Genomic DNA, 15,940 nt, shown 5'->3' on the forward strand with positions numbered 1-15,940 from the left:
TTTATTGTGTTGGCATCAAAGGAGACGGTCTTCCTTTTAGAACACAGCTGAGTGAACCACCAATGTTTAGAGAGGGAACGAGGGAGAGAAAGAGAGAGTTAGACAGACAGATAGGGAGAGACATACTGTAGATTAAGTGAAAGAGACAGCACGAGAGCAAGAAAAGAGGTAGAGAGACAGACAGAGCAGGATTTGAGAAACGGAACAATTAAGTGGACTATTCTGTTTGCTTCAGGGTTACTTACTTAGTTACATGTACATTATGTGACAATGCTTTGAAATCCTAATTTGAGCCCCCAGGAAAGCACATCTATTATTTAGCAGTCTGCCTCACCAGCCATTTGAATCAATGTTGTTCTGCCTTCACAAGGCCCTCTCCCCAAAAATCACATAGTCAAAACACACCCGGGACGCAAAAGGACTTCAAACGCAACTATGTTTGTGTATGTTTGTTTGCTCTGTAACCCATAATTCTCTCCCTCACTCTCTTTCAGTAATGGCTTCTGTCTTTTTGCTTTTCAGCCAGCAAACAAAACAATTACTGTCAAGAAGAACTGAACCTTTCACTGCAAAATACATCTGACTTTGATGAGATGAAAACAGAGGAAGACATTTTGCTGCTTGCTTAACTAACCGATTCTGAGCGGCTAGATTTCTGCAAGCGAAAGAAGAGAATCAATCAAGTGCATTCATGTTGAAGTGCTTGGAGTTTGAGAGAATCTCTGTTTTCACAATGGGTGTTTTAGAGAGTAGTTATGTTTGGCAGTCCTCTAAGGAGGATTCAGAGGCAATAAAGATCATTTCCAAAACATATTTTAGTTTGGCACAGCTTGTTGCTTATCACCTACAATTCGTGAGAGATCCTTGAATTAGTGAGCTCTTATTAATGTCTTTAGGTCACAATTGCTGCTATTAAGCTTTAACTACAGTGCAGTGAACATCACTTTCTAACAGAACTTACAATTTAATTGGTTTATTGAAGTAGCAGATTTGGTCAATACACTGACCCGAAGTGATCTGTTATCTTCTTCCCCTCTACAGAATGTCTCTAGGACTACTAATCTACATGTACACGGCTATCTTTATTGGAGGTTTATCTCTCTTTCGTCTCTCTCTCTCCCCACAGTACCAAGGCACCACAGGTGGGAGCCAGGCAGGGTCCTGTAATTCTCTGAAGACTCCTCCGTCTCCGTAAGCCCGTAAGCTTAACCGCGGGTCCCTCCTGGAATACTACCACAAGGAGAAGAGCCAGGCGGTCCAGCCCAACCGTAGGAACACCGTCCTGCTTGGTGGTCGACATACTGTTATATGTCACGACCGTGTGCGGTCGATCTCATGGTTATCAGAGGCCAATCATTGTCAGCTCTATGTCTCTGGGACAGGGCATTTGCATGGGGAGTTGGATTGATTCAGTTGCATGTTGAGTGACCACATAATACGGTTGTTGTCTTCTTTATTCAGTTCTAAAAAGAAAATGGATGACAAAAACAAACCAGGAGGTTTTAACAGTTTGGTCTAAGCCTGAGTTTGAAGTAACCGTTTTTTACATTAGTCTTGCTCTACCTGTTTTTAATGGGGTGTGTCTGTATTGCACAGTGTACTTAAAAACAACCAGTTGAACTGATATACATATTTCATTTGGAAACGGTGCATGAGGTCATGGTTTTTTGGTGGAATATCTTCTCCTCAGTTTCTTGCGGTTTCTGTTCTTGGAATAGAATGTTCTGTCGGATGATCACATGACATGTGCAGTGGCAGTTCATTTCTTAGACTTAGTACCTGTACGTAAAAATGTCCTTTCAATTGTTGTCAATAAATATGTATTAATAAAAACACAGCTGAGTGGTCAATGTTATAATCCTCACCTGTTGCTAGGACAACTACAGATTGTCTTGAGGCGATAAAAGGCATGCGTGTGAGTCTAAGTGTTTTCTGAGAGATGGAGATGGGGTCTAGTCATTTGTTTTGTACCTTGTCGATGATCAGTTGTTTATTTTTGCAAATTACAAATCAAATCAATGAGATTGCAGCCAAGTGGATTACCATGACTGGAAGAAGTGCCTGTATTTGTGAGGTTACTAATGAATCCACATAGAAACCAATGCCAAATGAACATCTACTCAGAACATTCACAGATGACTTATCATTATGGTTTAGAATAATCTGGATACATGCCTAGTTGCTAACTACTGTTTCACTTTATCAACTGGGTTCAGTGAATAATACTGTTGCTATGCATACCTCTTGGGGATACATGTACTTGTACATTTGAGGCTCTGACAGAATATTGATTCCACTGTTTCCTACAGTGTCATACAGGCTCGTCAGTTCTAGAGCAAGCTGATTGGCTATCGAACCATGTGTCTCCTCATTGCGTAGGCTGCATGTTCTGGGGCTAAATTGGTCCTCCGTTGCTCTCCATGGATTAGCTGCCTCCAGTGATGATGAGCTGTGATTTGTCACTGTCAGAGAGAGTGTTTTCAATCAGACATGCCTGCCCCTCACAAAGTGCCAGAAATCAGAGTGTGATGAAGTTGTACCTACTCCATATGCTGTTCTCAGGTCAATTTAGCATGTTCCTCCTAATGGTAAAGTTATTAGATTAGGAGGGTACTGATCCTAGATCTGTGCCTACTACCCGCAGCACTAGAATCAATTGTACCTCGTGTATTGAGCCAGTTTATCAGATATACTTTAGATCAGAAGAGGTCTACCGTGACTGTCTGTTGAATATCCATGTTTCATTATCTGATGCTTTTAGTGATTAATGACTTTGCATGTTGAACTATACCTGAATGATGGCGCCATTGTATTGACTTTAGTCATGGGAATCATGTAACATCTGTTGTACTCTGGACTTTTACCATTTCTGGAAATCACTCTAACTGTGAAGGTTACCACATTTAGCAGCGCTACGTCATAGCTCCATACACACCTATAACAAGCCAACATTGTGTACGTTTTGAATATGACAAGAGAGAACATTAGGAACTGGGGCCATGTATTTCTGTTTTAGCTGAGTATGTCATCAGCCATGGTGTAAAGTATTTAAGTACAATAATAATTGAAATTGAAATGGCTACTTAAGCAGTTTTCTTTTGGTATCTGTACTTTACTATTACTTCACTACATTCCATAAGAAAATAATGTACTTTTTACTCCATACATTTTCCCTGACACCCAAAATATTCATTACACCCAAAATACTAATTACATTTTGAGTGCTTTGCTGGACAGGAAAACAGTCTAATTCACTCACTTATCTAGAGAACATTCACTGGTCATCCCTACTGCCTCTGATCTGGCAGACTCACTAAACATACATGCTTGGTTTGTTAATTATGTCTGAGTGTTGGAGGGTGCACTGGCTATCTGTAAATAAAATACAAAACTAGAAAATTGTGCCGTCTGGTTTGCTTAACATAAGGAATTTTTTAAATTTTGATAGTTAGGTATATTTTAGCAATTACATGTACTTTTGGTGGTTCAGTATATTTAAAACCAAATAGAATTTTACTGAAGTAGTATTTTCCGTGTGACTTTCACTTTTACTTGAGTCATTTTCATTAAGGTATCTTTACTTTTAGTATGACAACTGGGTGCTTTTTCCTCCACTGGTCATCAGCCGATACATTCCCTCCCTGCATATGGGACACTTCAGAAGATGACGCGTGACACCGTTTAGATGATGATGCAACGTTCGCTATAAACAGGGCAACTTCCCCGTTCTGTGTAGCCTACAGGATGCTTTGGAAATAGAATTAGGAATTAGAACTCTAGAATGGATATGAACCTTCTTATGATGGTCTAAAGGGTCAGCCATTTTGGTCAGGGAGTTGGTCAAACATGATTTGCCAGTGCTGTGATAAGATAGTGTAAAAAAATGAATTAAAAAAATTATCTGCATTGTAAATTTGTAATAGCCAGCCAGTTTAATTGCAATGATTCCATGCATTTTTCAAATTATGCCAATATGCCAACATTCTATTTAAACAATGCAGTCAATCCACAGCTATACACTGGCTGAAAATGGTTGATGATAGGATTTAGACAAGTTGTGAATGCATCAAGTACTGATATTGTATAATATAATATGAAACACAGATTTCCAAGAAAACAAAAATGTTGACATTTATGGTCTGTTTACATATATTTTAGGGGCTATTTATACCGAAACAGTATTTATAATTATACAACAATATTTTGGGGTTACAACTGCCCTATTCCATCTGGACAAGAGGAATACCTATGTATGTAAGAATGCTGTTTAACGACTACAGTTCAGCATTCAACACCATAGTACCCTCTATGCTCATCATTAAGCTAGAGGCCCTGGGTCTCAACCCCTCCCCATGCAATTGGGTCCTGGACTTTCTGACGGGTCGCCCCCCTGGTGGTGAAGGTAGGAAACTGAAATTCTGATCCAAGATGGCGTAGCAGTCAGACGTCCTTGTCCTGTCGTGTCCCTTGAATATATCGTTTTACATATTTTTTGTCGCATATCCTTTAAAATATTTTGCTAAACCTCATCACCTAAATACTCTCCTGCAACCCGCCTCACCCAATGTGGCGTGGATCTGCTTTTTCTTCCTAAAGTATTTATATTTACTTCAGATCTGGAATCCCTCAACTGAAGCTAGCCAGCTAACTACCAGATATCAGTTAGCAAACCGTTGCTAGCGGTCATCAGCTAACCTTCAGCTCGGAAAGCTCTCGCCAGTTCGAACAACGTGACTCTAACCAGAGCATAACGGACCTGCTATTTTTATCCCCGGATTCCTACCGCAAACTGAACATTTTCATCTGGATCTTCACAACTAGCTAACCGCAATCCCGGATGACTACTCATGGCTAGCGTTTCCATCCCAGAGCAAGCACCAATTTAGCTTGATTCTAGCCCGGCGAGGGCTCCTGTGCTACCACCGAAGCATACTCCTGGGCTACAATATCGGACTGCTAGCTACCTAGAGCAACTTGGAACCCTACTAATTCCACGACTGGTTTATCGACGTCACCGCACGAAGAGGCAAAAACAGACTTACCCCCATCCCTAACTTTCGAGCCCCTGCTATCTGCTTGCTTGCTAACCCGGTCTGCTAACTGCTAGCTTGCCCTGGTCTACTAGCTGCTAGCTTGTTTAGCTCCGACCTACTAACTGTTAGCTTGTTAGCCTGCTAACTGTCTGAATCGCCGTGTCCCCAGTCAGCCCAACCACTCACTGGACCCATATGTTCACTTGGCTACGCATGCCTCTCTCTAATATCAATATGCCTTGTACATTACTGTTCTGGTTAGTGATTACTGTCTTATTTCACTGTAGAGCCTCTAGTTCTGCTCAATATGCCTTAACGAACCATGTTGTTCCACCTCCTACATATGCGATGACATCACCTGGTTTAAACATCTCTAGAGACTATATCTCTCTCTTCATTACTCAATGCCTAGGTTTACCTCCAATGTACTCACATCCTACATTACCTTTGTCTTTACACTATGCATTTAATCAATGCTATCATGCCCAGAAACCTGCTCCTTTTACTCTCTATTCTGAATGTGCGAGATGGCCAGTTCGTATAGTATTTAGCCGTACCCTTACCCTATTTCTCCTCTGTTCCTCTGGTGATGTGGAGGTTAATCCAGGTCCTGCAGTGCCTAGCTCCACTCCCACCCCCCAGGTGCTCTCATTTGTTGACTTCTGTAAACGTAAAAGCCTTGGTTTCATGCATGTTAACATTAGAAGCCTCCTCCCTAAGTTTGTTTAATTCACTGCCCTAGCACACTCTGCCAACCCAGATGTCTTAGCCATGTCTGAATCCTGGTTTAGGAAAACCACCAAAAACCCTGAAATCTCCATTGCTAACTATAACGTTTTCCGCCAAGATAGAACTGCCAAAGGGGGCGGTGTTGCAATCTACTGCAAAGATAGAATACAGAACTCTGCAGGCTAAGTCTGTACCCAAACAATTTGAGCCTCTACTTCTAAAAATGCACCTCTCACTGTTGCCGCTTGCTATAGATCTCCCTCTGCCCCCAGCTGTGCCCTCGATACTATATGTGAACTGATTGCCGCCCATCTATCTTCTGAGCTCGTGCTACTAGGTGACCTAAACTGGGACATGCTTAATACCCGGCCATCCTACAAACTAAGCTTGATGCCCTCAATCTCACACAAATTATCAATGAACCTACCAGGTACAACCCCAAATCAGTAAACACGGGCACCCTCATAGATGTCATCCTAACTAATTCGCACTCCAAATACAGCAATCACTGCCTCATGCCTGCATCCGTAATGGGTCTGCAACCAAACAACCACCCCTCATCACTGCCAAACGCTCCCTGAAACACTTCTGCGAGCAGGCCTTTCTAATCGACCTGGCCGGGGTATCCTGGAATGACATTGACCTCATCCCATCAGTAGATGATGCCTGGCTATTCTTTAAAAGTGCCTTCCTCACCCTTTTAAAACCCCTCTCAAAAAATGTAGAACTAGGAATAGATATAGTCCTTGGTTCACGCCAGACCTGTCTGCCATTAACCAGCACAAAAACATCCTGTGGCGTTCTGCATTAGCATCGAATAGCCCCCGTGATGTGCAACTTTTCAGGGAAGTTAGGAACAAATATACACAGGCAGTTAGAAAAGCTAAGGCTAGCTTTTTCAAACATAAATTTGCATCCTGTAGTACTAACTCAAAAAGGTTCTGGGACACTGTAAAGTCCATGGAGAATAAGAGCACCTCCTCCCAGCTGCCCACTGCTCTGAGGCTAGGAAACATTGTCACCACCGATAAATCCACTATAATTGAGAATTTCAATAAGCATTTCTCTACGGCTGGCCATGCTTTCCACATGGCTACCCCTACCCCGGTCAACTGCCCGGCACCCTCCACAGCAACCCGCCAAAGCCCCCACCATTGCTCCTTCACCCAAATCCAGATAGCCAATGTTCTGAAAGAGCTGCAAAATCTGGACCCCTACAAATCAGCCGGGCTAGACAATCTGGACCCTCTCTTTCTACAATTACCTGCCGAAATTGTTGCAACCCCTATGACTAGCCTGTTCAACCTCTCTTTTGTATCGTCTGAGATTCCCAAAGATTGGAAAGCTGCCACTGTCATCCCCCTCTTCAAATGGGGTGACACTCTAGACCCAAACTGCTACAGACCTATATCTATCCTACTCTGTCTTTCTAAGGTCTTCGAAAGCCAAGTTAACAAACAGATTACTGACCATTTCTAATCCCACCATACCTTCTCCAATATGCAATCTGGTTTCAGAGCTGGTCATGGGTGCACCTCAGCCACGCTCAAGGTTCTAAACGACATCATAATCGCCATCGATAAGAGACATTACTGTGCAGCCATATTCATCGACCTGGCCATGGCTTTCAACTGTCAATCACAACATTCTTGTTGGCAGACTCGACAGCCTTGGTTTCTCAAATGATTGCCTCGCCTGATTTACCAACTACCTCTCTGATAGATTTCAGTGTGTCAAATCGGAGGGCCTGTTGTCTGGACCTCTGACAGTCTTTATGGGTGTGCCATAGGGTTCAATTCTCTGGCCGACTCTCTTTTCTGTATACATCAATGATGTTGCTTTTGCTGCTGGTGATTCTCTGATCCACCTCTACGCAGACGACACCATTCTGTATATTTCTGGCCCCTCCTTGGACACTATGTTAACTAACCTCCAGACGAGCTTCAATGCCATACAACTCTCCTTCCGTGGCCTCCAACTGCTCTTAAACACAAGTAAAACTAAATGCATGCTTTTCAATTGATCGCTGCCCGCACCTGCTCGCCCGTCCAGCATCACTACTCTGGACGTCTCTGACTTAGAATACGTGGACAACTACAAATACCCGGGTGTCTGGTTAGACTATAAACTCTCCTTCCAGACTCACATTAAGCATCTCTAATCCAAAATTAAATCTAGAATCGGCTTCCTATATCTCAACAAAGCATCCTTCACTCATGCTGCCAAACATACCCTCGTAAAACTGACCATCCTACCGATCCTCGACTTCGGTGATATCATCTGTAAAATAGCCTCCAACACTCTACTCAACAAACTGGATGCAGTCTATCACAGTGCCATCCGTTTTGTCACCAAAGCCCCATACACTACCCACCATTGCGACCTGTACGCTCTCGTTGGTTGGCCCTCACTTCTTACTCATCGCCAAACCCACTGGCTACAGGTTATCTACAAGACTCTAGATAAAGCCCCGCCTTATCTCAGCTCACTGGTCACCATAGCAGCACCCACTCGTAGCACGCGCTCCAGCAGGTATATCTCACTGGTCACCCCCAAAGCCAATTCCTCCCTTGGTCTTCTTTCCTTCCAGTTCTCTGCTGCCAATGACTGGATCGAATTGCAAAAATCTCTGAAGCTGGAGACTCACATCTCCCTCACTAGCTTTAAGCACCAGCTGTCAGAGCAGCTTACAGATCACTGCACCTGTACATAGCCCATCTGTAAACAGCCAATCTATCTACCTACCTCATCCCCATACTGGTATTTATTTATTCATTTTGCTCCTTTGCACCCCAGTATCTCTACCTGCACATTTATCTTCTGCCGATCTACCATTCCAGTGTTTAATTGCTATATTGTAATTACTTCGCCACCATGGCCTATTTATTTCCTTAACTTTTTTTGCACTCACTGTATATAGACTTTTTGTTTTCTTTTGTTCTACTGTATTATTGACTGTATGTTTTGTTTATTCCATGTGTAACTCTGTGTTGTTGTATGTGTCGAATTGCTACGCTTTATCTTGGCCAGGTCGCAGTTGCAAATGAGAACTTGTTCTCAACTAGCCTACCTGGTTAAATAAAGGTGAAAAAAAACTCCACATCTCCACTTAGCTGACCCTCAACACTGGGGCCCCAAAAGAGTGCGTGCTCAGCCCCCTCCTGTACTCCCTGTTCACACACGACTGTGTGGCCATGCATGCCTCTAACTCAATCATCAAGTTTGGAGATGACACAACAGTAGTGGGCTTGATTACCAACAACGACGAGACAGCCTAAAGGGAGGAGGGCACTCGGAGTGTGTTGTCAGAAAAACAACCTCTCACTCAACAAAGCAAAGGAGATGATCATGGACTTCAAGAAACAGCAGAGGGAGCAGCCCCCTATCCACATCGACGGGACAGTAGTGGAGAAGGTGGAAGGTTTTAAGTTCCTAGGCGTATACATCACAGACAACCTGAAATGGTCCACCCACACAAACAATGTGGTGTCTATTCAACCTCAGGAGGCTGAACAAATTTGGCTTGTCACCTAACACCCAGTCAAACTTTTACAGATGCCCAATTGAGAGCATCCTGTCGAGCTGTATCACCGCCTGGTACGGAAACTACAGTGCCCTCAATCGCAAGGTTCTCCAGAGGATGGTGCGGTCTGCACAACGCATTACAGGGGGCAAACTGCCTGCCCTCCAGGACACCTACAGCACTCGATGTCACAGGAATGCCCCCCAAAAAATTCAAGGACAACAACCACCCGAGCCACTGCCTGTTCACCGCACTATCATCAAGAAGGCGAGGTCAGTACAGGTGGATCAAAGCTGGGACCAAGAGACTGACAAACAGCTTCTATCTCATGGCCATCAGACTGCTGAACAGCGTTCACTGACTCAGAGAGGCTGCTGCTAACATAGAGACTCAAATCAATGGCCACATAAATAAATGGATCACCAATCACTTTAATAGTGTTTACATATCTTCTATTATCATCTCATATGTCTATACTGCCTCTGCCGCTCAGCCATCGCTCATCCATATATTTATATGTACATAGTCGTATTCTATCCCTTTAGATTTGTGTGTATTAGGAAGTTGTTGGTGATATTGTTAGATTACTTGTTAGATATTACTGCACTGTCGGAACTAGCACAAGCATTTCGCTACACTCGCATTAACATCTGCTAGCCACTTGTATGTGACCAAAAATGTGACCTAAAATGTCATTGGTTTGATTTTAATTACACAATTTCTGATATTTCTCATGCCTTTGATTTTCTTGCAGAAGTAAAAACAGGAAATGCATCACTCCACTGCCATTCATTCCAAATAGACTGGTTTGGATTTCTTTCTAACGAAAATAGCTGCCATTATCACTCCATTCTATAACTTTGAGCGATTATGACATAGCCCCTTAAGTAATTTAATAGGATCTGTATGGAGTTGACCACCAGACGACAGGGGCAGATAAACTGTCTTTCTTTGTGTGTGTGTGTTGTATGTCGTATGGAGACAGCACTACTTTCCTCTTCACAAAAAATTGATAAATTAGAGTACCATTGTTGTAGTGTTGCATCTCGTTGTATGACACCACATTCTTTACATCAGCTTTGCTGTCTGGGTACCTCCATGAGCTCTACCACTGTCCTGTCCACCACAGATTAAGATTTCTACATGGCCATTTGGGGTTTTACGCTCCACCTGCCACACAGTGATGATTTCTCTGTTAACTCATCCCAGCTAAGGAGGCCAATGGAAATGTATTTTGTCTTCCATGCTTTTTTCTGTATCATTATATCAAGGCAAGACATTGCCTTTTACTTCAGGTCCCACATCCCATGGGATATAAAACACACCATCTCATGGTCTTACTGCTTTAACGCAGCTCGTCAATACGGCTCCTTCACAGGTCATTAACATACGGCTTTTACACAGCCATACACTATGCTGTATAGCACATAACACTGCTAAGCAGGGCATTGACATGGACCACCATAAAGAGAGAGCGTGTATCACCTCTACCACTAGTGCTGGCAACAGACAGAGACTGGTGCTACTGCACTGTAGAACATCCTCTTTTATATCTGCTCCCCATTACATTCAGCTAGCTGCAGTCTGTTTCTTTTCTATTGTCCATGATCCCTCTCTTCTCCTCTGTCTAGCATATAGCATCACTCAGGCCGTTGGTTAGAGTTTCTGTGATGTAGATAAGGCCTCTCATTCCTGACTGATATAAACCAGGCCGTTAGCTAGCAGCGCTGCTGTTGGATGATGTCGTGCTACAGATGAATAATTTAGTTACCGTTAGTATGCGCAGTGTCACAGGTCTCTCTCTCTCCGCCTTTATGACAGCCAGCCTGATGTCGCCTCTCGTCAGGTTAACAACCGTGACCCATGGACCCGCAGTCCACCTACACCAACCATTACTGTGTGACAATAGGGTGTGTGAGTGTGACGTGTGTGAGAGTGTGCATGTGGTGTGTGTTTGTCCGTGCATACCTGCAAACCTATCGTTAGGTGAAATTGATAAACTACTGTGATACATCCAGGTGCCTCCAGAAGTGTTAGCTTTTCATGTTCTGTGAGCTGTTACCACCAATCACCTCTGCTGATGACACACAGAGTAATTATCAGGCTGACATGTAGCACTTAAAAGCTGACACTAACAGGTGCTGAGCCAGGGAGGCTTGCTGTCTCTAATGCTACATGTGGCGGCAATCTGCTTTTAATAGTGCAAACATAGAGGAGGTATGAATAGACGTGTTGCCATGACTCTTGCCCACTGGGCTGCATGTATTCAATGAGTCGACTCTTGGACGACAACAATAATGTATTCTGATTGCCAACAGTAGTAGTCTGTTGAATGTGGCACTTGATAATCAACTGTATAATCATACTCATTGTGGAGTGATTGACCTGTGCTCAGCCACTCTGTCCTTGCAACATGATGCAGGCAAATTATGAGAAAATCAAATGCTGCAATAGGGTGAAGGCAGAGGTTGAATATGAGTACAGGCAGAGAGAGAGAGGTAGAGAGAAGGAAAGAGAGAGACAGACATACAGTGGTAGGATCTTAATTTGATCCAGTTTGCAACAGCAGGAAAATAATTCTGCAGTAACAGGAAATGTGAAATATTATGTGGATTAAAATTAATGGAGATTTTTTTGTAGGCTTTGATAAATTGTTTATTTGGGCAAAACTGGAAATGGAAAATGGAAATTACAAACTTACAAAGCCTTTTGTAATACAAGTTTGCATTTCTTGTTCTGCAGTACAAGTATCAGAAACAAAAGAGTGATCAAATTAATATCCTAAATCTGTACAGACAGACAGACATACAGACATACAGGCAGACGAGGTCTATAGAAATAGGCTGTTCCAGTGTTCTGGGAGCATATGTGGATAGGTAACTAACTTGGTGATGTCACAATGCCCCTTTACCAGGGAAGGAGAACTAGTTGTTAGAAGGGAACATTATGAGGTAACATGTTGCCACGGAAACACACTTATGTCATAATCTCAGACCACATTAAAACGGTCAGACAAGCTCAGGTAGAGCGCATTAGCTACATTCGAACGATCTCCCAACCTATAACTGATTTGATTGATTACAACAGTACACTACCTTGTCGTGACATGGGTCAGAGACTAAGTGACCCTGTCCCTGAGGTATCCCATAGGGAGAAACCAAAGGAGACACAGGAACATAAAGATAAACCTAAGGAGAAGAGGATCCCTCAAGCCCTGACCTTTCTTCAGCTGTTTACACTGCTGAGCTGCGTCAAGGTGAAGAAAACACCCTTTGATCCCTCCCAGAGTGGTGATGGGAGAAAGGGAACAACGATAAATGATACAAACAACAATAATGACTCTGATACTGGTGAGTGTTAGGAGGTGTATATTGATTAGTGCTGCTACATAGTACAATTATCTAGGCTTCACTTGGAAAAAAACAGGTCATGTGTCTTAGAAATGTTTCACTTACAGGCTTGGACTACTCTGCAGGTGACGTGAAAAGGATCAAGGACAAGAGTAAAGGAAAGGTTGGGGGAGAGAAACATAGAATTGAATCTCAGGACCACAAATGCAGAACGACACAGGAAAAAGAAAAAGACATTAAACTAAGACCTAACTCGGTAAGACATCCAAACTTGCTTATTAATGAGGATTAACCAATGCATTTGACAACTGATAAGGAAAACACAGCATATTGTGTTGAATCTGATCCTTTGACATGGCTTGACAAATGTGATAATGTCACAATGCCCCTTCGGATGGGGTAGGCCCTAATAATTACTAGGAAAAGTCTAAACAGAATCCATGGAACGTCCCAACTCTGACCTTTGACGTTGAAATTGAAATGGTTAAGGTAAGGGTTAAGGTTAGGGTTCAGGGTAGGGACGTCCCAAGGATCACGGACAGCACTAACCCTCGTTATTATGGGGTAACATTTTGACATGGAAACACACTTAGGAAATACTATTAGCTAGAGCTCATTGGCTACGTATATTCAACATTGATATTGTAGTTTGAAATGTCAGTAGATTTATAACTGATGTACTGATTGCGACACTGAGGTCTCCCCTGAGGAGCAAGCAAAGGAGACCCAGCAGAAAGAGAAGAAGAAGAGCATCCATCCAGCTGTGGCGGCCCTGCAGCTGTTCACTCTCTTCTGCTGTGGTGGGAAAGTCAAGCTGAGGAAGACTCGTCCCTCTCAGAACAGACAGAGTAGAAAGGACCAGGACAAAGATAATGCATCTGATACTGGTGAGTGTTATGGGGTGTCTGCTGATTAGATATAGAATGAGATTGGCTCCACTTGGAAGAACGTGTCTTCAAAATGTCTAATCTACACAGGTTCAGACTTGTCTGGAGGTGATGTTACAACCCAAAGGGTCAAGGACAAGAGTAATGGAAAGGTGGGCAGGGAGAAAGACCGGACTGAAGTTCAGCTGTTGAAATCATCTCAGGACCACGAACCCGTAAGTACAACACCAGAAACAGACAAGGGAACTAATTCAGGACAAAGACCTAACTCTGTGAGACAACCAAACATGCTGTATCATATTTTATTGTGAGCAAAATATCTTTCGGATAATGCTGTGTTATCATTGGGTGTTACAATTGTGTTGTGCAGGAAAATCGAAGGACACGCCGGCAAGTGAAGACCCCTGTGGAGGAAATTTACATAAGACCTGACTCTCTGACTCTACCACGTGCCCACGTAAGTTACTGAAACCTAAATTACTATACGGACAGACAGAGATTAAAGCATTTAGACAATTTCCCCTCTGACCTCAACCTAACCACCCTTTTCCTCCGGGTAGAGCTCAGTCTCTCAGTTGTCCCTGGCTCGGAACCTGGCCATCGTCCCGCTGGAGTGGCAGCTTCCCGGAGTCCCTCTGCCCACCTCGTCTATGGCAACTAGGACAGAGAAAACGCCATCCTCTACCAACACTTCGACACATGCGCAGATGGAAACACAGACATCAGATATGAACACAGACACACGGACCGATTCTACCTCTCAGAGCCAGATCTCCATGGTCTCATCGGAGACCATGATAGATCTTCACATGTCAGACTACATTACCCAGACCTCCACTCTTGACATGGCACTGGCCCCTGAGAGCACTAAGGACAAGATCACTACTGATGAGGACGTGAAGGATGACTCTGCTAAAGATTTGATCTCCACCCTAACAGACACCTCTATGAAGAAATCCATCAGTGAGACCAGCCTGGAAGACCTCATCGCTGAGTATGAAGATGACAATGAGCTGAAGGATATGGCTGCCTCCGCTACCCCTGCTACTGATAATGACAATGAGGATGCAATGCTGCTGGAGATTGCAGCACTTTTTGACTGATTACATGTTGACAGTGGAGACCGAGCTGCCTCTGCATCTCTGAAGACCCAATAGGTCTAATGAACATTTCAGCTAAACTTTGATCAATTAATAAAGCATTTGTTTGAATTCACCAAAAATAATAAATATTACTGCCAAGGGAACAATCAAACTACTACAGGTAGGGAAGAGTGAATATATCAGCATAGAGTTAATTTGGACAATAATGATCCATAAGCATATTGCATTCTGTAATGTATGAAATAACATATTCACCCACAGCGAATACAAATCAGACGTGTTCTATTTTCTCCCTCTGTCCTTCCCTCCCACATCCTGATGAGGTTTAGATCGTCATGTTATCCAGCCCTTAAACTGTTTAGCATTTTAATAACAGCTCGCAAACTCAGGGCCTAATTACCTTTGTTACACATGCATCAAATAGAGTCCACCTGTCACCACATATCTGAGCCACCTGAAGATGCTGTGTTACTGGTGGGTTTCCAACTGATTACAGGGAGATTGGTTAAGTAATTCAACCTAAATAAGGATGGTGGGAACATCCTCATACTACAGCACATCATTCTCTTTGCCTATATTACAGGAGGGGAGGATATATTGGTGTCAGAGTAATTGATTAGCACACATACTGTATGTGTCGTTTTATCACCTTGAATGGTGACAGAATAGAGAGCTTTGAAACTATTGAATTAATTATTAAAATACCAGGTGTAAAGGTTTTCTTTACTTGAAGGAGAGGCAGACCAAAACGCAGCGTGGTTTCTATTCATGGTTCTTTAATAAAGAAAAAACTATACATGAATAGACTAACAAAAAAAATAAACGTGCGAAAACCTAACCAGCCCTATCTGGTGCAAACACAGACAGGAACAACCACCCACATACACACAGTGAAACCCAGGCTACCTAAGTATGATTCTCAACATAGAAATACCGAAATCATAGAAAAACAAACATAGACTGCCCACCCCAACTCACGCCCTGACCATACTAAATAATGACAATACAAAGGAAATAAAGGTCAGAACGTGACACTACCCCCCCCCCCCCGACCAAAGGTGCAGACTCCGGCCGCAAAACCTTAACCTATAGGGGAGGGTCTGGGTGGGTGTCTGTCCGCGTTGGCGGCTCTGACGCAGGACGCGGACCCCACTTCACCATCGTCTTAGTCCGCCTTCTTGTCCGCTTCCGTGGCTATGTGATTTTCTAACGGAGCATTTTTCACCTGGTGTCACGTTCTGACCTCTATTTCCTTTGTTTTGTCATTATTTAGTATGGTCAGGGCGTGAGTTGGGGTGGGCAGTCTATGTTTGTT

The 15,940-nt window shown here is 43.2% G+C and overlaps 1 protein-coding gene and 1 long non-coding RNA gene across 2 annotated transcripts in view; both read left to right on the plus strand.

Moving 5' to 3' along the window:
• Nucleotides 1-3,386, plus strand: part of LOC135558359 (synaptotagmin-9-like) — a 41,777-nt gene extending 38,391 nt beyond the window's left edge. Inside the window, exon 7 of the mRNA XM_064992109.1 lies at nucleotides 1,127-3,386. Within this exon, the coding sequence (XP_064848181.1) occupies nucleotides 1,127-1,195 (69 nt within the window). The 3' untranslated portion in view covers nucleotides 1,196-3,386. The remainder of the gene's footprint in view (nucleotides 1-1,126) is intronic.
• Nucleotides 3,387-12,793: 9,407 nt separating this feature from the next.
• Nucleotides 12,794-13,975, plus strand: LOC135553859 (uncharacterized). The gene is made up of 4 exons (XR_010457636.1): nucleotides 12,794-12,891; nucleotides 13,333-13,522; nucleotides 13,613-13,737; nucleotides 13,893-13,975. It is a non-coding gene; the product is annotated as an uncharacterized LOC135553859 (long non-coding RNA).
• The last annotated feature ends 1,965 nt before the right edge of the window (nucleotides 13,976-15,940 follow it).

The sequence above is a fragment of the Oncorhynchus masou genome, chromosome 2 (assembly GCF_036934945.1).
Source record: "Oncorhynchus masou masou isolate Uvic2021 chromosome 2, UVic_Omas_1.1, whole genome shotgun sequence".
Lineage (NCBI taxonomy): Eukaryota > Metazoa > Chordata > Actinopteri > Salmoniformes > Salmonidae > Oncorhynchus > Oncorhynchus masou.